At 36.7% G+C, this 24,515-nt stretch overlaps 1 protein-coding gene across 11 annotated transcripts in view; it reads right to left on the bottom strand.

Moving 5' to 3' along the window:
* The window catches only part of KLHL13 (kelch like family member 13), a 185,527-nt gene that overhangs the window by 10,755 nt on the left and 150,257 nt on the right, over positions 1 to 24,515 (bottom strand). For all 11 annotated transcript variants that reach the window (XM_008272916.4, XM_008272917.4, XM_070067101.1 and 8 more), the window contains 3 exons: positions 14,290 to 14,422; positions 13,569 to 13,765; positions 5,301 to 6,096 (listed from right to left, as the gene is read on the bottom strand). In XM_008272916.4, the coding sequence (XP_008271138.1) occupies positions 5,301 to 6,096; positions 13,569 to 13,765; positions 14,290 to 14,422 (1,126 nt within the window). The remainder of the gene's footprint in view (positions 1 to 5,300; positions 6,097 to 13,568; positions 13,766 to 14,289; positions 14,423 to 24,515) is intronic.

Here is a 24,515-nt window from a genome sequence, read left to right as displayed (position 1 = left end):
GGTAAACAAATTTCATGTAACTCATACATACAGATTTAGGAACATAGTGACACTTTCCACCCCTCGCTCCGTCCTGCCCATGCTATAACCATTCTTCCTCCTCCCTCATTCCCTCTCTTATTTTTAAAATGATCTATGTTCAGTTTCCTTTATACTCATAAGATTAACTCTACGCTAAGAGTTCAACAAATAGCAATTAAGAAAAAGAAACACTGTTCCTCACAATACAGACAAGAGCTTTAAACAATCATTGAATCTCAAAAACGTCAACCTCACTCCTGTACATTACATTTTTAGTCTATATTAGTTACCACAGATCAAGGGAAACATATGGTATTTGTTTCTGGGGCCAAGCTTATTCCATAAGCATAGTGGCTCCCAGTTACATCCATTTTGTTACAAAAGACAGGATTTCATTATTTTTTTATTTGACAGGTAGAGTTATAGGCAGTGAGAGAGAGAGACAGAGAGAAAGGTCTTCCTTCCATTGGTTCACTCCCCAAATGGCCACCACGGCCAGTGCTGCACCGATCTGAAGCCAGGATCCAGGTGCTTCTTCCTGGCCTCCCATGCAGGTGCAGGAGCCCAAATACCTGGGCTTCTCCACTGCCCTCCCGGGCAACAGCAGAGAGATGGACCAGAAGAGGAGCAACCGGGACCAGAACCCGGAGCCCACATGGGATGCCGGCGCTTCAGGCAGAGGATTAACCAAGTGAGCCACGGCACCGGCCCCAGGATTTCATTATTTTTATGACTAAGTAGTATTCCATTATACACACACACACACACACACACATCACAATTTCTTTAACCAGGCATCAGTTGATGGACATCTGGGTTGATTACATATTTTAGCTTATTGTGACTTGAGTTGCAACAAACATGGGGGTACAGATAACTCTTTCATAAATTAAATTCATTTCCTTTGGGTAAATTCCCAGGAGTAGGATTGCTAGGTCATATGGTATATCTATTTTCAGCTTTCTGAGATATCTCCATACTGTCTTCTACAATGGCTGTACTAGTTTACATTCTCCCCAACAGTTGATTGGGGTACATTTTTCCCCATATCCCACATTTATTTTTGTTGATTTCTGTATGAGAGCCACTCTAACTGGGATGAGGTAAAACTTCAGTGGTTTTTATAATTTTTATTTCCATGATGGCTAGTGATCCTGAGCAGAACTATGAAACAAGACCCCCCTACCTTACACCTTACACAAAAATCAATACAAAATGGATCAATGATATAAATCTACAACCAGATACCTTCAAATTACTAGAGAAGAACATCAGGAAAACAACAAGACATTGGCATAGTCAGAGACTTCTTGGAAAAGACCCCAGAATCACAGGCAATCAAAGCCAAAATAGACAAATGGGATTGCATCAAGCTGAGAAGCTTCTGCACTGTAGAGGAGACACTCAGCAAAGTGAAGGGGCAACCAACAGAACAGCAGAAAATATTTATAAACTATGAAATTGATAAAGGATTTATATCCAGAATCTATAAAGAGTTCAAGAAACCGAACAAGAAGCAACCAGTAAAGAAATGGGCAAATGATGTGAACAGGCATTTTTCAAAAGAGGAAATTCAAATGGCCAACAGACTCATGAAAAATATATTGAAAACAGGAGCATATTAACAGGAGTGATATCAAGCTAAAAATGCCTTTGAAAAATGGAGATATTTCCTTCAAGAAATTTCAGGATTATCATTGCCTATCAAGGCTGATAACCTATAATTTGTGAACTTTGAAATATTATCTTATACAAGTGGCTTTTCTAACAAACCACCTTGTCACTCTTTGTACCTTCTGGATAATTTCCAGACAAACATAAATTTGTAATACCATAGAAACATGACAAAATAGATCAGAATAACTATACTATACTACAGGCACTAATGCTTCAAATGATTTTGACAATCTGACCATTAAAATGTACAGGAAAACCTATGTAGTGTATGACATCACTTAGTGCAACAATTTAGAAGTCTGGAATCAGATAAAATATCACTGTAACAACAAATAAATAAAATAACTGGGGGGGATTAGTAACATTAGCACCATGTCATTAACAAGAAAGGGCATTTTTAAAAATTATTTTGTTTTTACCTTTAATTTTTATTTATTGGTAGGGAGTAGGGGAGGAAGGATTCCATCTGCTGGTTGACTTTCCAAATGCCTACGATGACAGGGGTTGGGCTAAGCTGGGCTGGGTTGGGCTGGAGCTGAAATCGAAACCTGAAGCCCAGAACTCAGTAATGTTGGTGACAGGAAGTCAATCACTTGACCCATCACTGCTGCATCATAGGGTCTGTATTAGCAGGAACCTGAGGTCAGGAGCCAGACTAGTACGCAAAGCAGGCACTATGACACAGAACATGAACGTGTTTACACTGAGACCGGGGGTGGGAAGTCATTTTTCTGCCAATGGCCATTTGGTTATCTACAACATCATTTGTGGCCCATACAAAATTATCACCTTAAAAATTAGCCGAGAGGCTGGCACTGTGGTACAGTAGGTTAATCCTCCGCCTGTGGCACCAGCTTCCCACGTGGACACGAGTTTGAGTCCTGGCTGCTCTACTTTCAATCCAGCTCTCTGCTATGGCTGGGAAGTCAATGGAAGATGGCCCAAGTCCTTGCAGCCTTGCACCCACATGGGAGACCCAGAAGTAGCTCCTGTCTCCTGGCTTCAAATTGGCACAGCTCCAACTGTTGAGACCATTTAGGGAATGAACCAGTGGATGGGAGACCTCTCTCTGTCACTCCCTCTCACTGTCTATAACTATTCTTCTCAAATAAATAAATAAAATCTTTTTAAAAAATTAGCCAATCACAAAGGGACAAATACCACTTGTTCTCCTTGATAGGTGACAACTAACTGAGCACCAAAAAGGAAACCTGTTAAAGTGAAATGAACACTATGAGAAACAGTGACTTGATCAGCCCTCACTCTGATTGTTGATGAGCAGGTTAATATGTTATCCCTCTTAGTATTTTTTGTTTGTTTGTTCTACTTAATACTTTTGGTTGAATACTGTAATCAATACACAATTATTCTTAAGTGCTGAAACTTAACTGAAAAGTGATCGCTGTAAAATATAAGAGTGGGAATAAGAGAGGGAAGAGATGTGCAATTCGGGACATGCTCAAGCTGACTTACCACAAACGGTAGAGTTAGAAACATACCAGGGGATTCCAATTCAATCCCATCAAGGTGGCATGTACCAATGCCATCTCACTAGTCCCAGTGATCAATTTCTGTTCACAATTGATCATAATGATAGGACTAAGAACCAAAGGGATCACATAAACAAGAATAGTGTCTGCAAATACTAGCTGATAGAATTAAAAAGGGAGAGAATGATCCAACATGGGAAGTGAGAAACACAGCAGACCCATAGAATGGCAAATGTCCTAACAGCATTCTGGCCTCATAATCAGCCCTTAAGGCATGCAGATCTGGCTGAAAAGCCCATGAGAGTATTTCAGGCATGGAAAGCCAAGACACTCTGGAAAAAAAAAAAAAAAACCTAAATGAAAGATCTCCGCGAGTGAGATCCCAGTGGAAAGAATGGGTCATCAAAGAAGGAGGTACCTTTCTCTGAAGGGAGGAGAGAACTTCCACTTTGACTGTGGCCTTGTCTAAATATGATCAGAGTCGGTGAACTCAGGGGGCTTCCATAGCCTTGGCAACTCAGGACAAGAGCCTAGGGTGATTACTGATGCCATAAACAAGAGTGTCAATTTGCTAAGTCAACAACAGGAGTCACTGTGCACTTACTCCTCATGTAGGATCTCTGTCCTTAGTGTGCTGTACATTGAGATTTAATGCTATAACTAGTACTCAAACAGTATTTTTCACTTTATGTTTCTGTGTGGGAGCAAACTGTTGAAATCTTTACTTAATGTATGCTAAACTGATCTTCTGTAGATAAAGAGAATCGAAAATGAATCTTGATATGAATGGAAGGGGAGAGGGAGTGGATAAGGGGAGGGTTGCAGGTTGGAGGGACATTATGTGGGGGAAACCATTGTAATCCATAAGCTGTACTTTGGAAATCTATATTCATTAAATAAAAGTTAAAAAAAAATTAGCCTGCTATAGATTTAACTGAATACTACCTGTGGTAGCCTTGGCAGGGCCAGAACAAATGATTTCACTGGCCTTATAGGACTGGCAGGCCAGACTTTCCCCACCCATGCACCCAAAGACTCACCCCATGAAAGGAATTAATGAACAGAAAAGTATAAGAGCTGAATCTAGTTTTCTTTTTCTCCAGTAAATAGCTTGGTCTCAAATCCCTTAAATTATCTTTACTTTTTCAACTATTGGGGGGAAAAAAGGTTGAGAATTACTCTGAATCATCCAGAGCCAAGACCAATATTTTGAACTTTCTCAGCGTTGTGTAGCTTGAATATTAGTCAACTACAATGACTCTATAACAGGGAATAAGGGCATGTGAAAAAAATGTCAAATAATAATAGTAACAATGGATATATGCCACAATATGTGATATAAAATGCAGACTTCCTACTTCTCTTCTTGGATAAACTATATTACCTCATTTGTCTAATAATCAAATTCAATTTTTAGGGTTAATTTATGTAGCCAAAGCATTTTTACATTAAAGCATACATGTGACTAATCTTAATTTAGGAACACAAGAAAGTGGCCATCAAATAACCAGATGAATTTACAGTAAATAAAGTTGTCTGACAGGTAACTAAGAGAGAATGATTTTAAAGCTATTACTCACATATAATAAAACTCATAATAAATACACTTTGGATGATACTGAATTTCACGCATTTAATCTATGAAGAAAATCATCTTACTTTGTTGGTTCTAATAACTAATTATTAGAAAATTATGTAAAAAAAGCAAAAGTCAGTTTTCAGTAATGCAATATAATAACCTGTTTAGTAAAACATCATGTGGCCTTTTAAAGATGAAAATGGGAAAATCTGCCAAACTGATGTCTAAAATTCTATTAGAAGGTAAATTAGCCAAATATATTTTTCATTGTGCTTTCAAGATGAAGACTTTACATGCTGCACCAATATACCATCTGCAAGATACTAATGTATTTGTAAGATATAGTTTGTACCCTGGCCAAGAATAGCTGCCTTTGAATAGATTGCCTTTGATATTTTCTAAGAAAAGATAGTTTACAAATGAAACTATTTTTGTCTAAAATTTTACAGAACTGATTATGTTGTGATTTAGAAAAGAATTTTGCGATAAAGACAGAAATTAGTTTCTGTGCTTATATGAATGTACACACTTACGCAGTTCACCAGCTGCATTGCGTCCACCGACTGCATACAGATATCCTTTGAGGGCACTTAGGTGGAAGAAGGTGCGCTTTTCATTTAGTGAGGCAACTTGCATCCATTTGTTGTATCGGGGATCAAATCTGAAGACTGTATCAACTGCTGTTTTTCCTTTTGTGTCATAATTGCTCTGTCCACCAACGACATAGAGGAAATTTCCAATGACGGCGATGCCATGCTGGTACCTTGGGGCATCCATGGGCGCCAAGGATTTCCACTCGTGGGCCTTTTCATCATACATGCGCAGCTCCTTACTGACAACCAGCTGCTGTCTCAGCACTCCTCCTAGTGTAACCAAATGAGTGGTGTCAGACCGAATGGCAGTCCTGTCTGACTGCATCACTGGCTGCATATATGGCATCATTTGGTAATTGCTGGCTTCCAAAAGCAAATTCACACAAGTATTGTCAGTTCTCATGAAATCTACTGTTTGCACGTAATTAATGAGCTCCTGTGGTGTCATCAGTGGAAATCGTATGTTCTTCATCAATTTCGCAGCAAAGTCCATCCGAGGCTCTTCCAGGCGAAGCCAGCGACAGGTAGCCTTAAAGAGCTCAAGTTCAGTGCAATGCTTAAGGCTGTTACTGGAAAGCACAAAGGCAAGACGCTCAAAGGGGAGTTTCAAGAACTCCCCAGTACTCAGCAATGCAGGAAAATTCTTCAAGACAAAACTGTTGATATATTTATCCACTTCTGTCAGATTGTAGGTGTTGGCAATCCGCCCAACTTCGACACAATTGTCTAAAGTAATCTATGAAATCAATAACAAAAGTTAAAGCACAACTACTTTCATGACACACAGATCTTCACACAAATAACTGTTCTAGAAGAATAAGTTATACATTTTAATGTCCATTTGGGTGCAAATACAGATTCCTCTCTCTAGGCATCAATGATCTAAACAGAACTTGCAAACCACTTTATCTAATTCACTAAAAGGGCTACTAAAATAAAACAATCAGTCATAAGTTTAGAAGTTACTCTAAAAAATAAGGTGGTAACTTGACTATGGCTAAAATAATTTTCTCTCCATGAAAATGTATATTGCTCCATAGATAAATATGGATAAAATTCTAATCAGATGGAAATTTTAAGATCGATTCTATTGTGGTTCATGTTATAACTGATCTTCTGTATATAAAGAGAATCGAAAATGAATCTTGATGTGAATGGAAGGGGAGAGGGAGTGGATAAGGAGAGGGTTGCGGGTTAGAGGGACATTATGGGGGGAAGCCATTGTAATCAATATTCTGTACTTTGGAAATTTATATTCATTAAATAAAAGGTAAAAAAAATGGGAAAAAAAGTACCACACAGCTATTAGATTCAGAAACAGGGAAACATTGATATCTGATTCTTAGATTCCCTTTTCATGCACATGAGTATCACTCATTATCATCACTCATTACACTTGCTTCCACAGTCATGGCTCATAGTGAAAATAACATAACAGGACAAATATTCCTAGGGTAAAGTTATTTTTCATATTATTTATCCGGAAATAAAAGGGAGGGAATAGCTTTCTTGAGGGCAGGAAGGGTGGATCTATATCAAACCATATATAAGTTTTGATATGTGCTTGCATCTGGGCAACATAGCTTTCCATAGCCACTCTCTTGCTCTTAGCATCTCTAGCTCTGTCCGAAATTAAAGTGAGCCTATAACCATGTACCCAGAATAGAGATGCATATGTCACAAAGTAGAAAGCAAGTAAAGGACAGAAGTAATAGGCCCTTCTGAAGAAGAACCTCTTTTCAATGCTCTAACTGGTCAAAAGGAAAAAAAAATTCAAAAATCCTAACAGCAAATAAAATGCAAGGAATAAACCAGGATAACAAACAATTATACCAATGTCAAAGCATGCATATAAAAAACAGACACACGTCAACATTTAAAGGAATCAATTTAAAAAAAATTGGGGGCAGGCGCTGTGGCATAGCAGGTAAAGCCACCACCTGCAATGCTGGAGTCCCATATGGGCACTGGTTCGAGGCCCAGCTGCTCTACTTCCAATCCATCTGTCTACTATGGCTTGGAAAAGCAGTAGAAGATGGCCCAAGTCCTCCATCGCTGTGGCGCAGTGAGTTAACGCCCTGGCCTGAAGCGTTGGCATCCCATATGGGCACCAGTTCTAGTCCTGGCAGCTCCTCTTCCAATCCAGCTTTCTGCTGTGGCCTGGGAAAGCAGTACAAGATGGCCAAAGTCCTTGGGCCCCTGCACCTGCGTGGGAGACCCGGAAGAAGCTCCTGGCTCCTGGCTTCGGATCGGCACAGCTCCGGTCATTGCGGCCATCTGGGGAGTGAACCATTGGATGGAAGACCTCTCTCTCTCTCTCTCTCTGCCTCTCCTCTCTCTGTGTAAATCTGACTTTCAAATAAACAAATAAATCCTTAAAAAAGAAGAAGATGGCCCAAGTCCTTGGGCCTCTGCACCCATGTGGGAGATTCAGAAGAAGCTCCTGGCTCCTGGCGTCAGATCAGCGCAGCTCCAGCCATTGTGGCCAATTGTGGAGTAAACCAGCAGATAGAAGAGCTCTCTCTCTCTCTCTGCCTCTCTTCTCTCTGTGTAACTCTGACTTTCAAATAAATAATAAAATAAACTTTACAAAAGTTTGTCAGTGTGTATTCTCAATGTCACACATCCCCTCATCAATGCATTTTTATTCTCATAACTATATTGTTAATAGATTGGCCAATGTTTAAGAAAATATTGGCGGGGCCAGTAATGTGACATAATGGGCAAATCCAATGCCTATAATGCCAGCATCCTACATGGGAACAGGCTCAAGTCCTAGTTGTTCCACTTCCAACCCAGCTGCATACGCCTACTAATGCGCCTAGGAAAGCAGTGGAAGATGGCCCAAGTGCTTGAGCCCCTGCACCCACATGGGAGTCCTGGAAGAAGCTCCTGGTTCCTGCCTTTAGACTGCTTCAGCTCCAGCCATTGTAGCCATTTGGGGAGTGAACCAGTGGATGAATGACCTCTTTCTCTGTCTCTCCCTCTCTCTCTAACTCTGTCTTTCAAATAAATAAATAAATCTATAAAAAGAAATTCCCTATATTTAAAGAAAATTTTGGCTAATCCCCCTATTGACATTTCATTTAGAAGCTGGCATGAAGCTAAAAGCATTACTCTTCTGCACAAAATAACAGCCCAGTTAGAATAAAATGCCAGTGAAAGCTCTAAGGTTAACATACACTTATGGCTATTTTCACAGGTTGTATTACTCAAGGAGAAACTGGACCCTCATGTAGTTGATTTGCCTTACAAAAATACTAAAAAAGTTTATTAATATTTATTAGCTGTATATTTTTAAATACCTAAAACATAACTATAACAAAAAACCAAGGAAATAAATTAATAAATTATGGGCCTCAAGAAGTAAACACTTTAACACTATCAATACCTTAGATTTCTAATATGGTTACTAAAAATCCACATTAATTCAGATTTAGTAGTATCATGTTGCTATCTCAGAAAATTTTAGTTGTATAAATGGAATTACATTCAATACACAATGGCCCAAATCACCCCAAAGGGAAGGGATTCTTGGTTAGAAAAATAGATCCAAATCCCAAGATCAGGAACAGTCCTTCCCCAGAGCAAGGGCAATTTGTATTTTGGAAAATGTTTACCAATATGGATAAACAAAGCTGATAACAACATAAATATAATCCCCAAGAATGCAGATTCCCATTATTGAATTTATACTTTAAGTGGACAAAATTCTGCCAGCAGTTAGTCACCAAATTTAAATAAAAATATATAGCATATATACATAGGCTATATGTATACAAGATATAACATTAGAAACAAAACTGTATACACTAATTTAGAAATAAGATCAAGGTATTCAATTCTTCCCCCCTTTCCCTCTAACTTTATCCAGTGAGAAAACAATTACTAAAATAGCAGATGAGAACAAAATTTAGCTTTTATTTAAAAGCACTGGGAAAATACCTTCTATTTTCAATGTAATGATTCACAAAGATACACAGGAGAAGACAAGACTTTGACAGACTACCCAGTCAACATATAGTTGACTACTCATTTCTTAAAAATCACCTAAGAGTGCTGTTTCATAACCTTCTAAGTGGTCACCTTCTTAATAGAAGGACTGTAGTTCATGCACAAGAGCTACCACACTATAGGTATATGGGAAAGGTTCAATACTATGAGTATCAACAATATAAAAATGAAAGATGCAACGGTAAGCATATTTTAAAAAGAATACCTGTTGAATTAATACTAGAAACATTTTTCAATGAGGCACATTAGGAAATTCTTATCAAGTGCATATAATCAAAAGAATTAACCATAGAACGCAGGATTTAAGAAGCAAAATCCTAAAAATCAACAATATATGTAGTCCAAAAAAGATAGAATAATGGTAAATGATTTTCAGTATAGAAAAGTATTATTTTATTACATTTCCTTTCAATTCACATCTCAGTCACAGTTCTTGACTCTTGAAAGTGTCTCAGTAGATCTCTAAACATTTAGCTTCTAGTATTTAAAAAGTGGTTTGTGCAATAACACATCATATCCAGTTTATGTATATATTAGCATATATTACACTTTGAAAATATAAAATAAGTTCAAAGCTTATCTTAAAATCCCTGAACAGAAAAACTTCCAATTTAGTCTGAATTCATCTAATTTAATGTGAAAACCTAGCCAAAATTCCCAAAGAAGTAGCCTTGAAACAGAAATTAAGCCAAATAATTATACTGGCATTTGAAAGGATAGAGCAGCAAAAAAGAACAAAATCCAGCAACCACATGTAGGAGCCCATAAGTTGTTTTGAAAATAATGAAATGCACATTTAAGTGGATTATATTTTGAATATTCAACTACCAGTACAGTATGAGTACCAACCAATCAAATGTGTGCCCGACCATAATCAACTAATAACATTGCCATCTGGGTACTAGGCTCAATATCAGCCCTGAAAATAAGCAAGTCAGACTGGTTTCCTGAGGGGAGGGAAACAGCTCTGATTCATTGTCAACTCTATCTATACAACTTTTCCGTCTAACTTGCATTAAACCTCCCCAAAGGTGAAAAACTTTATGTTAACATACATGTCTGTTAATTTTATGGATAAAACCAATTTAGACCAATGCAGGGATGGAACTATCAGGCCCGTGGGCTGTATAAGGCCCGCAAAATCATTTGGTCTGGTCCTGACAAGGCAACTGTAGGAGAGATTGTAAATTCAACAAATCTCTAGCAGTTTAATTTTTAAGTTGATCAATTTGTATGGCCTACAAATGATGTTGTAAATATTCAAATAGCCCTTAGCAGAAACAAATATTCTCCATCCCTGAATTAAGGAATCCAAAATATATGTACCTCAGAGGAAAAGCTCACATCAAGAATAATGTCTCCAAAGCAAAACAGTCTTTTGCAATGACTTCTGAGTGTTTTTTCCCTGAAACAATCATTTTCTCCCTTTTTCTCTTTCTTTTACCTCTCACCCACATACAAATCTCCATTATTTTCTGTCTCCAAGTATTCAGACTTCCAAATCACTTCAATAAAATTTCATTTCACTGTATGTTCTATAGCCCTATCATTGCTACTAACTATACAGGTGGAAGTAATGATAATTGTAGCAAAGAGAAAAAAGAAAATATAAAGAAAGAGTATCATACCAAGTATAAAGGCCAATGGCAACTTCATTCTGATTAAATACATTTTCATATAAAATAAATGACTTATTCCAAATCTTTATTCTATTTTTCTATACATCTGTGTATTTAAATTATATTTCCAGTTCAATTCCAAATATCCTAGTTCAGCAATCTGATGTTAAATTTGGTTTGTTTTGTAGGTGAGCCCAATCTTCCAAAAGAGTAACTTTGCAGGGCAAATGCCAATTTACAAACTTCAAATTGCAAGCAAATGATGAACAAAAAACTTCACTTCAACCTGCTTCTAAATGAGGGAATGACTGCACAGTATTTAGCTTGTTGTAGTTGTACAATGTCACAAAGACAAAAGCTAAGTTAACATCTAAAGGCATGTATGACTAAACAAAGATAATTTTTCATTATCTCCATGATATGTGAATGTTTTTAGTTTAATGGAAATGTTTAACTTCTCTGATTTTTAGCCTTCCCTGTTTCACCATTTTGTATTCATTCATAGTCTTCTCCTCCATAACGACCAAGAAAATTGCATAGCAGGAACAAAAATTCCAGATCCTATAAACCCTAGCACTAATTTGCACCAAAAGAGGACAGTGCTACTGCAAAGGATAGCAAAGCTAGGAGGGGGTGAGTTCTTGTTCTACTGACATTGATACTGTCACAGAAAACTGGTATCTTTATCCCAAACACCATTGTGGCTTTAGTATCATTTTTAAAGCTATTGTTCAAAAATACTTTCTAACTGCCTTCTGGGTTATTTGTTAACTCACATTTCATGTACCACTGCTTCTCCTGATCCACACAAATGTGCTTTATGTGAGCTTTAATTGCACTGTATCATTAAAAATAAGAATATTTCCTCATAACATCTGACTTCACCACACAGTTCTTAAAATAAGAGATAATTACATTTTAAAAAAAAAATCTACAACCTAGCTTGTGAGAGAATTTTTTTAAAAAAAAAATCTTTCACTTGGGCTACTTGTAAAACAAAGAACACAACTCAAGGATATAACACTGTGCTGCCATAAAGCCTTTTAAAAGAGCATGTTGTTTAAAATTTTCCAAGTTATTGTGAGATATCAGTGCGAGTAATCCAAAATGGAAACAAACATACAGGAAAACACACTTTCAATGTCTTAGTTTTATTAGCTATTGACTGACGTCTTAAGATGAAGAGTACCTTGTTAAACTAAGGACTCATTTTCTTGAACTTTAGTGTTTTAAAACAGGTTCCATGTTCAAAAAATGTAAGGTTTTTAACAACAGCCATTATTTACCAATATTAAAGTTCATATGAGTTAAAATCAATTAGAGAACAATGTGTAATTCATCAGCATATTGAACTGGAAAACGTATCAAAATTACTACTGTCATAACTTTTTAATCACGAAATCAAAACCTATGAATCCTGGAAATGCTGGTGATATGTTTGTACAACAGAGGAATTTGGTTTCTGAGAAGCAAAATTTAAGTCTCAACTAAAATAAAACACCATCTTTAAAAGGGAAGTACATGACTGATGACTAAGCATTTAATAGATTGCTAGTTGTATGTGCCCTCTCTTATCTATTTTTTCCCAAAGAAACCATTTATTTAATACGTATAAATTTCATAAGTACAACTTTAGGACTATAGTGATGGTTCCCATTAAACCTGCCCTCCCACCCACCCACCTCCTCCTCTCTCTCCTATTCCCAGTCCCATTCTCCATTAAGATTCATTTTCAATTAAATTTATACTGAGGAAAGATTTCAACAATATGCACAGACACACACACACAAACTATTTGAGAACAAGTTTTACAGTTAATTCTCATAATACAACTCATTGAGGACAGAGGTCCTGCATGGGAAGTAAGTGCTATAGTGACTCCTGTTGTTAATTTAAGTTAACACTCTTATGTATGACATCAGTGATCACCAGAGGCTCTTGACATGAGCCGCCTAGGCTACTGAAGCCTTTAGAATCCACAAACTCCATCAGTATTTATACGAGGCCATAAACAAAGTAGAAGTTCTATCCTCCCTTCATAGAAAAGTACATCCTTCTTTGACGGCCACTTATCTATTAAAAACAGGTAAACACTATTCAGGGAGTGATGTTTGTATGAAATCAAAACCCATATCCTTATCAGTTTGCGCATAAATACTAAACTCATAAATTAAAGGAAGAAAAACATCACCCAGTATATTTTTAAAGACTTCTAGAAGCTCAGATTACTTTTCCATGTAATTATAAGAAGTATATTTATATAAAATCATTAAGATGAATAAAACCAGATTAGAGTATATAACATTATCAAACAGGTTAAGTTATACTTGCATATCTTTACCAAACACTATAACTATCTTATGTCATATACTTGCACAGTTGCTTTTATTAAATGATTCCATTTTTGTTAAAAAAAAAAAAAAGTACTTGTTTTAATCTCAGCTTAAGTTTCCAGACCACATGACACCAGTCTAACTATGAGAGTTTGACATGTCTACACAGCAGATTTCACCAGCCCTGATACAAACAGGCCACATCGAATCTACCTCAGGAAAAAGATTGGAAAATATCTTACCCCAGAAATGAGAAATACTTTACAGAAGTCCAAAACTGGCAGAATCTGTAGAAAGCTAGCAGCTTCCAGTGTGTCTTGAAGGTTGTCCATATTAAGAGAAAGTTTTGCAGTATAAATGAAATCAATAATTTTCCTTAGACCGACTTTGCTCACACCATGAAGCTTAATGCACATTAAATCTTGTTCTTTCATTCCACCTGAAATAAAGACATTCAATTAAATGAAGGTGGATAATTAAGGTCAAATTCACTTCTGCTGCTAATTAGATGCAATAAAATCAAGGAGAAGTCTCATTCTGTGTAAGCATTTCTATCAGGGTTAGCTTCTGCATATTTTACAGTTAAAAGAGAGTACTTAAAAAGGATTATCTTTATACTAATGGAGGTCATATATGATGCAAGTGCTTCCAAAATGTTTTCCTGTCACTTAGTATCTTTTGAAGGACTAAAGATTGTATTCCTGGGACACAGGTTCTCTGGTGGCCTAGTCACACATTTTTTCTACAATCTGAAATAAAAGTAGACAGCATGAAAAAGTGCATCAATTTCTCATGTTAAACCTATGGTAATCACAACCATTCATACTGTTATGTATTCCTTTTGATACTTTTTCCTTTTTTACAGACAGACAACAACAACTGAATGCCATGTCTTAATTTAGATAGAAACACGGGGTTTTCCTATTTCTTAAATGAGGATGCAGAGTTTAAAAGTCAAATTACCTGTGAACATAGCCTTGAAGTAATCACTAGCAGATGCCATCATAACTCTATGCACAGGGAAGGCATCATCTGTGTCACCTGGCATCAGGGTCACATCACAAAGCAATCCTTCAAGCCGCAGCTGGTCAAAGCCCTATAACAAAGGCATGAGTTGAGCTACTAAGCAAGGTAAGATGAGGCTATACATCTCTCTTGCTAAAATTCTGTTTCTAATATTAATGTAGTGCAACATATTTGGAACAATGATTAGGAGAAGAAAAACTAAACATGTCGTTATATGTGGTAAATTTTATTATGTTGTATAAAAAAGATAAAACTAAGACATTTAGATAAAGAACAGGGCCAGCTTTGTGGCACAAGCTTCCATCTGTGACACCTGCATCCCATATCAGAGCACCAGTTGGAATCTCAGCTGCTCCATTTCTGATCCAGTTCCCTACTAATCTGCCCAGGAATTCAGTAGAAGATGGCCCAATTGCTTAAATTCCTGCCACCCATGTCAGAGACCTGGATGGAGTTCCAGGCTCCTGGCTTTGGCTTGGCCCAGCCCCAGTCAATACAGTCATTTGGTGAGTGAACCAGTAGATGTAAGATATTCCCATTCTCATTCTCTCTCTCTCTCCCTCTCCCTCTCTTTCTCTATTTTTCTCTCCCTCCCTCCCTCCATCTCTGTTACTCTGCCTTTCAAATAAATAAAATAAATCTTTTTTAAAAATATATTAAGAACAAATAAGGAAGAGATGGAATTGTGGCACAGTGAGTTAAGCCACTGTTTATGATTTTGTGCTACCATTTCATGTTGAAGGAATGGTCTGAGTTCTGGTTGCACCCTTTCCCATACAGCTTCCTGCTAACACACCTAGGGGAGCAGAAAATGATGGCCCAAGTCCTGGGGCCCCTGCCATTCATGTGGGAGACCCATATGGAATTCCTGGTTCCTCGCTCAGCCTGGCCCAGACCTGGCTCTAGTGGCCACTTGGTGAAAGAACCAGCAGATGAAGATCCACACACACCACCTCCCCCAACCCTCCCAGTTACTCTGTATCAAATAAACAAATCTTTTACAAAATGCTTGAATCTACAGAACTGGACATTCAAAGCACTTACTTAATCAACCCTCTTTACCCTCTATGAAGATGAATATTTTATGCCAAAATATTTATGCATCACATGTATACTCTAAAATGCAATTATGTATCATAGTTTTCTTTCTCTGACAATAATTGCCATATGTTCCTATTCACAAATATAACATATTTCCAAAAGGCCTTTTTTTCCTTTGTAGACACAAATGTTACACATTCCACCCCACTATTTTCAGTTTCCAATGCTGATTTGTCTGTTGTCCTTGTTATTCAGAATAGGAAGAATTGAGCTGCCATTTGACCTAGCAGGGAAGGACTGCAATTAAGATACCCACGTCCCACATCAGTGTGCCTGGGTTGGATTCCTGGCTCCAGCTTCCTGCTTATGTAGACCTGGGGAGGCAGCAATGATGGCTCAAAGTAGTTAAGTGCCTGGATGGAATTCCTGGTTCCCAGCTGCAGCCCTGGCACAATCCCTAGCCACTGCAAGAATTTGGGAAGTGAATCAGTGGAAGGAAGCTCTTTCTTTTTCTCTTTGTTTCACAAATAAGTAATTTTATTTATTTTTATTTTTATTAATGTTAAGAGAACAGTTTCATGCATTCCATAAAAACGGTTCTAAGAACAGTAAAAGAACAACTCATCTTGCAAAAGATGTCAATTTTTAGGGAATGTTCTCATGCTGGAGAAGTGTTCTTTTAAAATTCACATGAAGTCTCAAATGCAATAAGTTTATGGTATTCACCTTCAAATGTGGATGAATAATTGTAATTATCAAATGATGACACTGGGGTGGAAGATTAAAAGGGTCAAGTGAAAACAGAAACCGGTAACTGGAACAGCTGAGAGACAAGCATTTTTCAATTCCCCATGTTCAATCAACAACATGAACAACAACAGCAACAATTATATTTTAAGTCCGAAACCACAGAATGTACTTTAAATCCATGTAGTCTCCTTGTGTATAACTTAAATTTTGTGGTCAAAAATTATAAACCAGAAATTATGACATTTCTCCCATTAATGAAATGAATTGTGCCCCATTTGTTTAGGTAAGATGAAAAAGGTTAAGGTAAGAGAAAAGGAATTGAGTCAGTTTGGGAAAGAAAAACTAGTTCCCAAGGCCTTGGGTTTTTTACTCCCTCAAATTTAGTTGAAAACTAAAAGCCCACATCTTCTACTTACTAAAAGTAACCACTGTTAATTGTTCAGTACATATTGTACTTCAAGATTTTATTCTATTTTTAACTTTTTAAAATAAATATGAACAACTTAATATGTTATCCCTCTTAGTATTTTTTTTGTTTGTTCTACTTAATACTTTTGGTTGAATACTGTAATCAATACACAATTCTTCTTAAGTGCTGAAACTTAACTGAAAAGTGATCGCTGTTAAATATAAGACTAGGAACAAGAGAGGGAAGAGGTGTGCAATTCGGGACATGCTCAAGCTGACTTACCTCAAACGGTACAGTTAGAAACATACCAGGGGATTCCAATTCAATCCCATCAAGGTGGCATGTACCAATGCCATCTCACTAGTCCCAGTGATCAATTTCTGTTCACAATTGATCATAATGATAGGACTAAGAACCAAAGGGATCACATAAACAAGAATAGTGTCTGCAAATACTAGCTCATAGAATCAAAAAGGGAGAGAATGATCCAACATGGGAAGTGAGATACACAGCAGACCCATAGAATGGCAGATGTCCTAAACAGCACTCTGGCCTCAGAATCAGCCCTTAAGGCATGTGGATCTGGCTGAAAAGCCCATGAGAGTATTTCAGGCATGGAAAGCCAAGACACTCTGGGGAAAAAAAAAAAAAAAAAAAAACTAAATGAAAGATCTCCGCGAGTGAGATTCCAGTGGAAAGAACAGGTCATCAAAGAAGGAGGTACCTTTCTCTGAAGGGAGGAGAGAACTTCCACTTTGACCATGGCCTTGTCTAAATATGATCAGAGTCAGTGAACTCAGGGGGCTTCCATAGCCTTGGCAGCTCATGACAAGAGCCTAGGGTGATTACTGATGCCATAAACAAGAGTGTCAATTTGTTAAGTCAACAACAGGAGTCACTGTGCACTTACTCCTCATGTAGGATCTCTGTCCTTAGTGTGCTGTACATTGAGATTTAATGCTATAACTAGTACTCAAACAGTATTTTTCACTTTATGTTTCTGTGTGGGAGCAAACTGTTGAAATCTTTTCTTAATGTATGCTAAACTGATCTTCTGTATATAAAGAGAATCGAAAATGAATCTTGATGTGAATGGAAGGGGAGAGGGAGTAGGAAAGGGGAGGGTTGCGGGTGGGAGGTACGTTATGGGGGGAGGCCATTGTAATCCATAAGCTGTACTTTGGAAATTTATATTCATTAAATAAAAGTTAAAAAAAGAATAAATATAAATTTCCAAAGTACAGCTTATGGATTACAATGGCTCCCCCCACCATAACCTCCCTCCCACCTGCAACCCTCCCATCTCCCAATCCCTCTCCCATTCCATTCTCATCAAGATTCATTTTCAATTGTCTTTATATGCAGGAGATCAATTTAGAATATATTAAGTAAAGATTTCAACAGTTTGCACCCACACAGAAACACAAAGTGAAAAATACTGTTTGAGTACTAGTTATAGCATTAATTCACATTGTACAACACATTAAGGACAGAGATCCTACATGAGGAGTAAGTGCACAGTGACTCCTGTTGTTGACTTAACAAATTGACACTCTTGTTTATGGCGTCAGTAATCTCCCTAGGCTCTTGTCATGAGTTGCCAAGGCTGTGGAAGTCTTTTGAGTTCGCCGACTCCAATCTTATTTAGACAAGATCATAGTCAAAGTGGAAGATGTTTGTAGGAATACAGAATTTTTTAAAAATGAGATAAAATACATGCTGTTGTGTATTTTCAAATTCACTTCAGCAGATAACATGGACTTCTATCTTGGTGCACATAAATTTACTTCATTCTTTTTGGTAGAAACATAGTGTTGGTAATCACAAGTTCTTCATCTATTCTCCTCTGCCTGAACACTTAGGTTATCTCTCAACTTTTACAATAATAATAAGCAGTGGCACAATGAACCTTCTTAAACATGTACTTACTTGTGTAAGTATATCTGTGGAAGATATTCTTATAAGTGGATAATGGTTTAAAGAGCGTATTTTTAAAGTTTTGATACTTCTAGCAAATCAAAAGATTTGATTTGTCTTGGGAGAAATATCATACCTTAGGTACTGGTAAGAAAAAAAAATGTGAAGACACTAATGAGAATAGACTAGGTACTGTATTCCTCCTTTATTTTTAGTCACCAAATAATTTTGAACTTCCCTAAAGCATATGTAGATAATAGCCATGAAAAACAATCATGGTTATTTGGTCAAAGGCAATAACTGGATACAATCAGTTACTTTCTTAAAAAAAAAAATAAAAAAGAACTCTTGGCTCATTTACTAAGCTCTCCTACCCTAAAATATTTCTACAAATATTTTACATTTGGAATTGAGTGAAGTTGGTGAGCTCCATTCCTACTATTTTATATTTCTTATTTTCCCCTCTTAAAAAAAGGAATGGCTAATGCTTCTTGTATTAACTGTCATTTCACATTCCTTCTACATTCCATTAAAATTATTTGTGCAGGCGTGCACAAAATCCTCAAAAGCAAGATAGCTCAGTTGAGACACCAAGAGCCTTTATCTTCTTCACATATTTGGTCATTTTACTTTCTCTTTTTAAACGGAAGACCACAAAAGTGAAGAAGCTGCAGTGCCTAGATGACTTATCACATTCTGTGTATCTTCTATTCTATGCTTCATTTTTCTGCCTTTGGGAACGTATCTGCTTTTGAGATTTTACATTTATTTTCCCTGAATGCAAAATAGTTGCCTTTATATTTTAGAACATTTATTTTCAAAGGCATAAATGAATGATCCCAGTATTATTCGATCCCATATTTGTTAATTGTATTCCAGATCATTACTATCTTGATCCCAATGAGATCTGTCAATTCATAGTCTTAATATCTTGTCCTGTTCCTGTATATCGCAGCTCTGTCTAAAGAGAAGTTTCCTCTACACCCACACATTGTTGTATGTAAGAAGGAGTCCTTTCTCTACATCTATGCACATATTAAAAGGAAAACTGCTGGGGGCCTGCCCTGTGGTGTAGCAGGTAAAGCCGCCGCCTGCAGTGCCAGCATCCCATATGGGCACCGGTTCGAGACCCTGCTGCTCCACTTCCGATCCAGCTCTCTGCTATGGCCTGGGAAAGCAATAAAAGATGGCCCAACTCCTTGGGCCCCTGCACCAGCATGGGAGACCCAGAAAAGGCTCCTGGCTCCTGGCTCTGGATCAGCGCAGCTCCAGCTGTTGAGGCCAATTGGAGAGTGAACCAGCGGATGGAAGACCTCTCTCTCTGCCTCTCCTTCTGTGTGCAACTCTGACTTTCAAATAAATAAATCTTTAAAAAAGGAAAAATACATCACTTGCCTCCACAATTCTCATCTGTTTTTCTATATATTTACTTTTTGCTTTCACTGTTATCTTTAATCCTATTTAACTCTAGGAAGACTTTCAAACCTATCCTATACTTAACATGTGTTGTACAATGTGAATTAATGCTATAACTAGTACTCAAACAGTATTTTACACTTTGTGTTTCTGTGTGGGTGCAAACTGTTGAAATCTTTACTTAATATATTCTAAACTGTCTCACTGGTAAAAACCAGGATTACTCTTTTTCTAGCACTTTATTTATGCCAGTACTTTTCATTGGGATGTTCTCCTATTTTCAAAGATTAGTTCAAATATTACCTCCTCTATAAAGCTATCTTTAATCAAATATCTTCTAAAATAATTAGGTCTCTTTAGTCTGGATTTCACAATTTACCATTTAATTATATCCTACAAATTTGTTTCCAGTGAATGAACATGAATAAACAGATTTACGTTACCTCCTGAAATATCTTAAAACCAGAAAAAAAAAACCTCTAGTATGAAAAAATTTAAATATTGAAGGAGAGGGAGCTGTGAAAGATGAGAAACGAATTAAGGGCTCACTAGTTAGGTGAGCCCTACAAGTGTTGCAGCATTCTTCCTAGAAATTCCAGACAGAGGTACCCAGAGTGGGGACTCAGACAAAACACAACATTCTCCTGGGGCAGAGAGTCTGGGGAAATCAAGGCAGCTAAGTTTGTAGAACAGAATACGAGAGAAGAGATCTGCATGGAAAGGGTACCCTGGAGATCTGATAATACTCGCCCTTGAGTATTCAACTGAGTAAGTACATTTGTCAGGAGGAAAAACCACCTAAATGGAACACAGGTACACCTGTCAAGGCTCACAAAGGTCTAGGAATACTTCCTACTCAAACCACAGGAGTGGAGTAACTTTGTGTTGCTGGGGCCTTAGGTAGAGTACACAAAAGGACTTTGTCTCAGTATTGAGGAAAAGTGTATTTCACCATATAAACAAACTAAAAAAAAAAAAACAACAGTAAGATCAACTCAATAGCTACTTAAAAAGCATTTGAAAAACATCCAACATCGATTAACAATTTTAAAAATCTCTCAGCACACTTCATGGGGAATTTCCTCAAACATATAACTAACATCATAGCTGAAGACTAAGTCCCCCTACCCCTACCATCAAGAACAAAGCAAGAATATACTCCCCCGTCACTTTCACATTTTTCTAGAGGTTCTACTCAGTGCAGTAAGAAAAAGGAATAAAATCCTGGAAACGAAGAAATAAAATTATCTTATAGGCAAAATGATCACCTATATAGAAAATTCCATACTATCTACAGAAAAGCTCCTAGAACTAGTAAGTCAGTTAACCTAAGTTGCAAGATCAATAATTAATTAATTGTTTTGCTACACACCACCAACAGTCAGAAACTGAAATTAGTCATCACAGAATATGCAACTCTAGAGTTGGATAGGCTTCTCCCATGTATCACTTCAACACATGTTAAGTAAACAGTAATATACAATTGAGAATGCAATAATAACACTAAACTGACCTAAAAAGGGAAAGAGCTATGCATTCTTTCAATTTATAAACACTCAATTGAAAATATAAGAATAGCTTATTGTACTCCAACCTGAACATCCCAAGAGCTATGACCAGGAGAAACTATAGACCCATTTCTCTATATTCTAGCTGCCATTCAGGAACTGAGAAGAAAAAGTGTCACTGTCATTTAAAAAAATCTCAACAATTTAGATTTAGCTCCTCTTTTATAAAAACGTAATTTGACCTAATCATTATGCCTGCTTCCTGTGTGAGCACTACATTGTTTATCTTATGATCATAAAGTTTTTAAATAGGGTATAGTTCTACAACACGACCATGATCACCAAACCACATGTTTACTTTAGGATAAACACTGAAATAAACCCAGTGCAACGCAACACATTAACCTGTAGAGATTCATGGAACAGCCTACTGTTTTAACATTCTATTAGCTAAACAATAACTTAAGTCTATAGAAAAATATCTTACATGGACTTTATTTTCTCTGCAAAATTTTAGTTCTAAACAGCTAACATAGAGGAAAACCTGAAAAGAGCAGTCTGATATGCACTAACCTTAAAATGAGAAAAATGTCAATTAGCAGCCTAGATAACCAAATCAGTAGAAATTTTCAACCTTTATGGGTTTGAGTAAGCGTGGAAAATAATCAGAAAATTATTTCCTTTTACCTACATAAGAAGTCTACACTAAATATACTCTGCCACAGGCTGAAGTGTGGTACTTTGGTTTAGCCTCCTTGTTCCAACAGGGAATGGAAGATGGTCATGAGATATAACTACAGGTAAAGCAGTAGTCAAGGAGTGACAAAAAATATAATCCTAGACTTTACAAATCACTACTTCAGCTAACCCCAGTTAATCTTCCTTATTTGAGTAGAAATAATTTGCATTGCTAATTCCATCATGAATTCCCTTGGGCTATGTTCCAGGTGCTAGGAACCCAAGCCTATTAGGTATCAGATGTCTTTTTAGGTACTTTGATAATTTAGTTTGCTGAAGTCTGATTATTCGAGATAGATAATCCACTACAGTCACTCAAGTCAAACAAATAGAAAATTTATTTGGTGCGCCAATCACCTCTGACCCATTTCTATTTCCTCTGACACCTCCTCTGTTTAGCTTCAATGTAAGAAATTAATTTACTATGTACCTTACTTTTCCATGAACTGTGATAGTCAATCCTAGAATCTTTTACCCAGATTTTAAATGAAGAAGATGACCCAGAGAAGACAAATGACTTTCCCAAAGTCACACAAATAGGTGATACAACTAGAATTTCAGTTTGAGTTGAAACCCATGTCCTTTTCACTTCAGTTAAGCAGGGGAAAATCCTGCGGAGTGAGACTGCTTAGCAGTTTCTCCCCAAGGATCTGTTCCCCTCATAGAACTTTCAATGCCTTCTGAAGATGGGGTTGGCGTTATTACTAATTTTAAAATGATGATAACATTACACATATTGAACACTTCTCTAGCTTGTTCTCTTGACAACCATACATGTAAGATTAAATACCAAAAGGAACTGTTAGTGCCTGGCCTAAAAACAACAACTTGTGAGAACATAATTTTCAATAGAGTTTTAAACAGAGAATACAAGGTTTCTCAACAATATAGAGTGCTAGGTCTGTCAGCACAGAAATTAAAATAATGTAAAAAAAAATCAGCTGAACAAAGATCTTAAAGTAATAAAAACTTTCAGGTTACTTTCACATCACTAGTTTTTACCACCAGCATGGAACAATGGGCTAAAAAACAGAGCTAAGGGCTCTAAGATCCAACTATGCTTGTTTTGTCAACTATTCTTTCTAAAATTACATAGGACACACAGAAAAATATTTCCACTGTTAAAAACAAAACAGTGTAGTAATATATAGAGCAAAACATGGCTTTATCAGCCTCACTAATGTTTCCAGACTTTTTGCTATGCATTCATTTTCATGTCTATGTATACAAACTGTATATTTTTCTACAAATATAAAGAATTATATAATATATATCACTGTTATTTTTAACAGCTTTATTGACATATAATTCATATACAATTCAAGCATTTATAGTATACAAATAAATGGTTTTAGTATATTCACAGATAAGTGCAACTAATTCCACAGTCAACTTCAGAGTATTTTCTTCACTTGGAAAAGTAATCTTGTGCTTTAGCTAACATTCTCATATTCACCCAATTTTGCCAACCCTAAACAAACATGAGTGCACTTTGGGTCTGTAATTTTGCCTATTTTGGATACTTCATCAACATAGACTTTTGAGACTAGCCTCTTTCACTTAGAATAGTGTTTCCAAGGTTTATCCATATGGTACCATGTATCAGTACCTCATTTTTTTATGAATACACCTAATCCATATTCCACTGTACGGATATACCATATTTTCCTGTTAATTTTTTTCATTTAATATCTCATAGTCTTTCCATTCAACACATATATACCCATCTCATTCTTTTTAGTGACTGGAGAGTATGGCATAGTTTTGACGCAATATAATTAATGTAACCATTTCCCTATTGATGCAAATTTAGGCAATTTCCAACATCTCTCCAATGTAATAATTTATAATATATATCATAGAGAGGGTAACATTTCTTGGAGGAAGACGGTCCTTGCCTCTAGAACAGTAGTTCTAATAGCACAGTTGGCCCTCCATACCCATCAGTTTCATATCTATGGATTCAACCAACCATGAGTTGAAAATAAACATATGCCTATGATGACTGTATCTATGCTAAACATATACAGACTTTTTATCTTGCCATCATATCCTAAATAATATAACGTAACAGCTATGCACTTACTTATATTAGGGAGTATAAACTATAGATTTGTAAAGTATATGGAAAGAGGTACTTAGGTTATATACAAATACTTCATCATTTAATATAGTTGCCTTGAGAACCCAAGGACTTTGGTATGAGAGGGGAGAGGGGTTATGGACTCAATCCCCTGTTGGTAGTAAGGGAAGACTCTATGTTACCCAAACATGCAGCATCACTTTGGAGTTTAGAAATGCAAGTTCCTGGACCCATTCCCGGTGACTTTTGACATCTCACACCATAAAACTCCAGGTTGTTTTTTTAAGCCATGTTAATACCA

This window comes from Oryctolagus cuniculus, chromosome X (genome assembly GCF_964237555.1).
Source record: "Oryctolagus cuniculus chromosome X, mOryCun1.1, whole genome shotgun sequence".
Taxonomy (NCBI): Eukaryota; Metazoa; Chordata; class Mammalia; order Lagomorpha; family Leporidae; genus Oryctolagus; species Oryctolagus cuniculus.
This window is presented reverse-complemented; position numbering and strand designations above follow the sequence as displayed.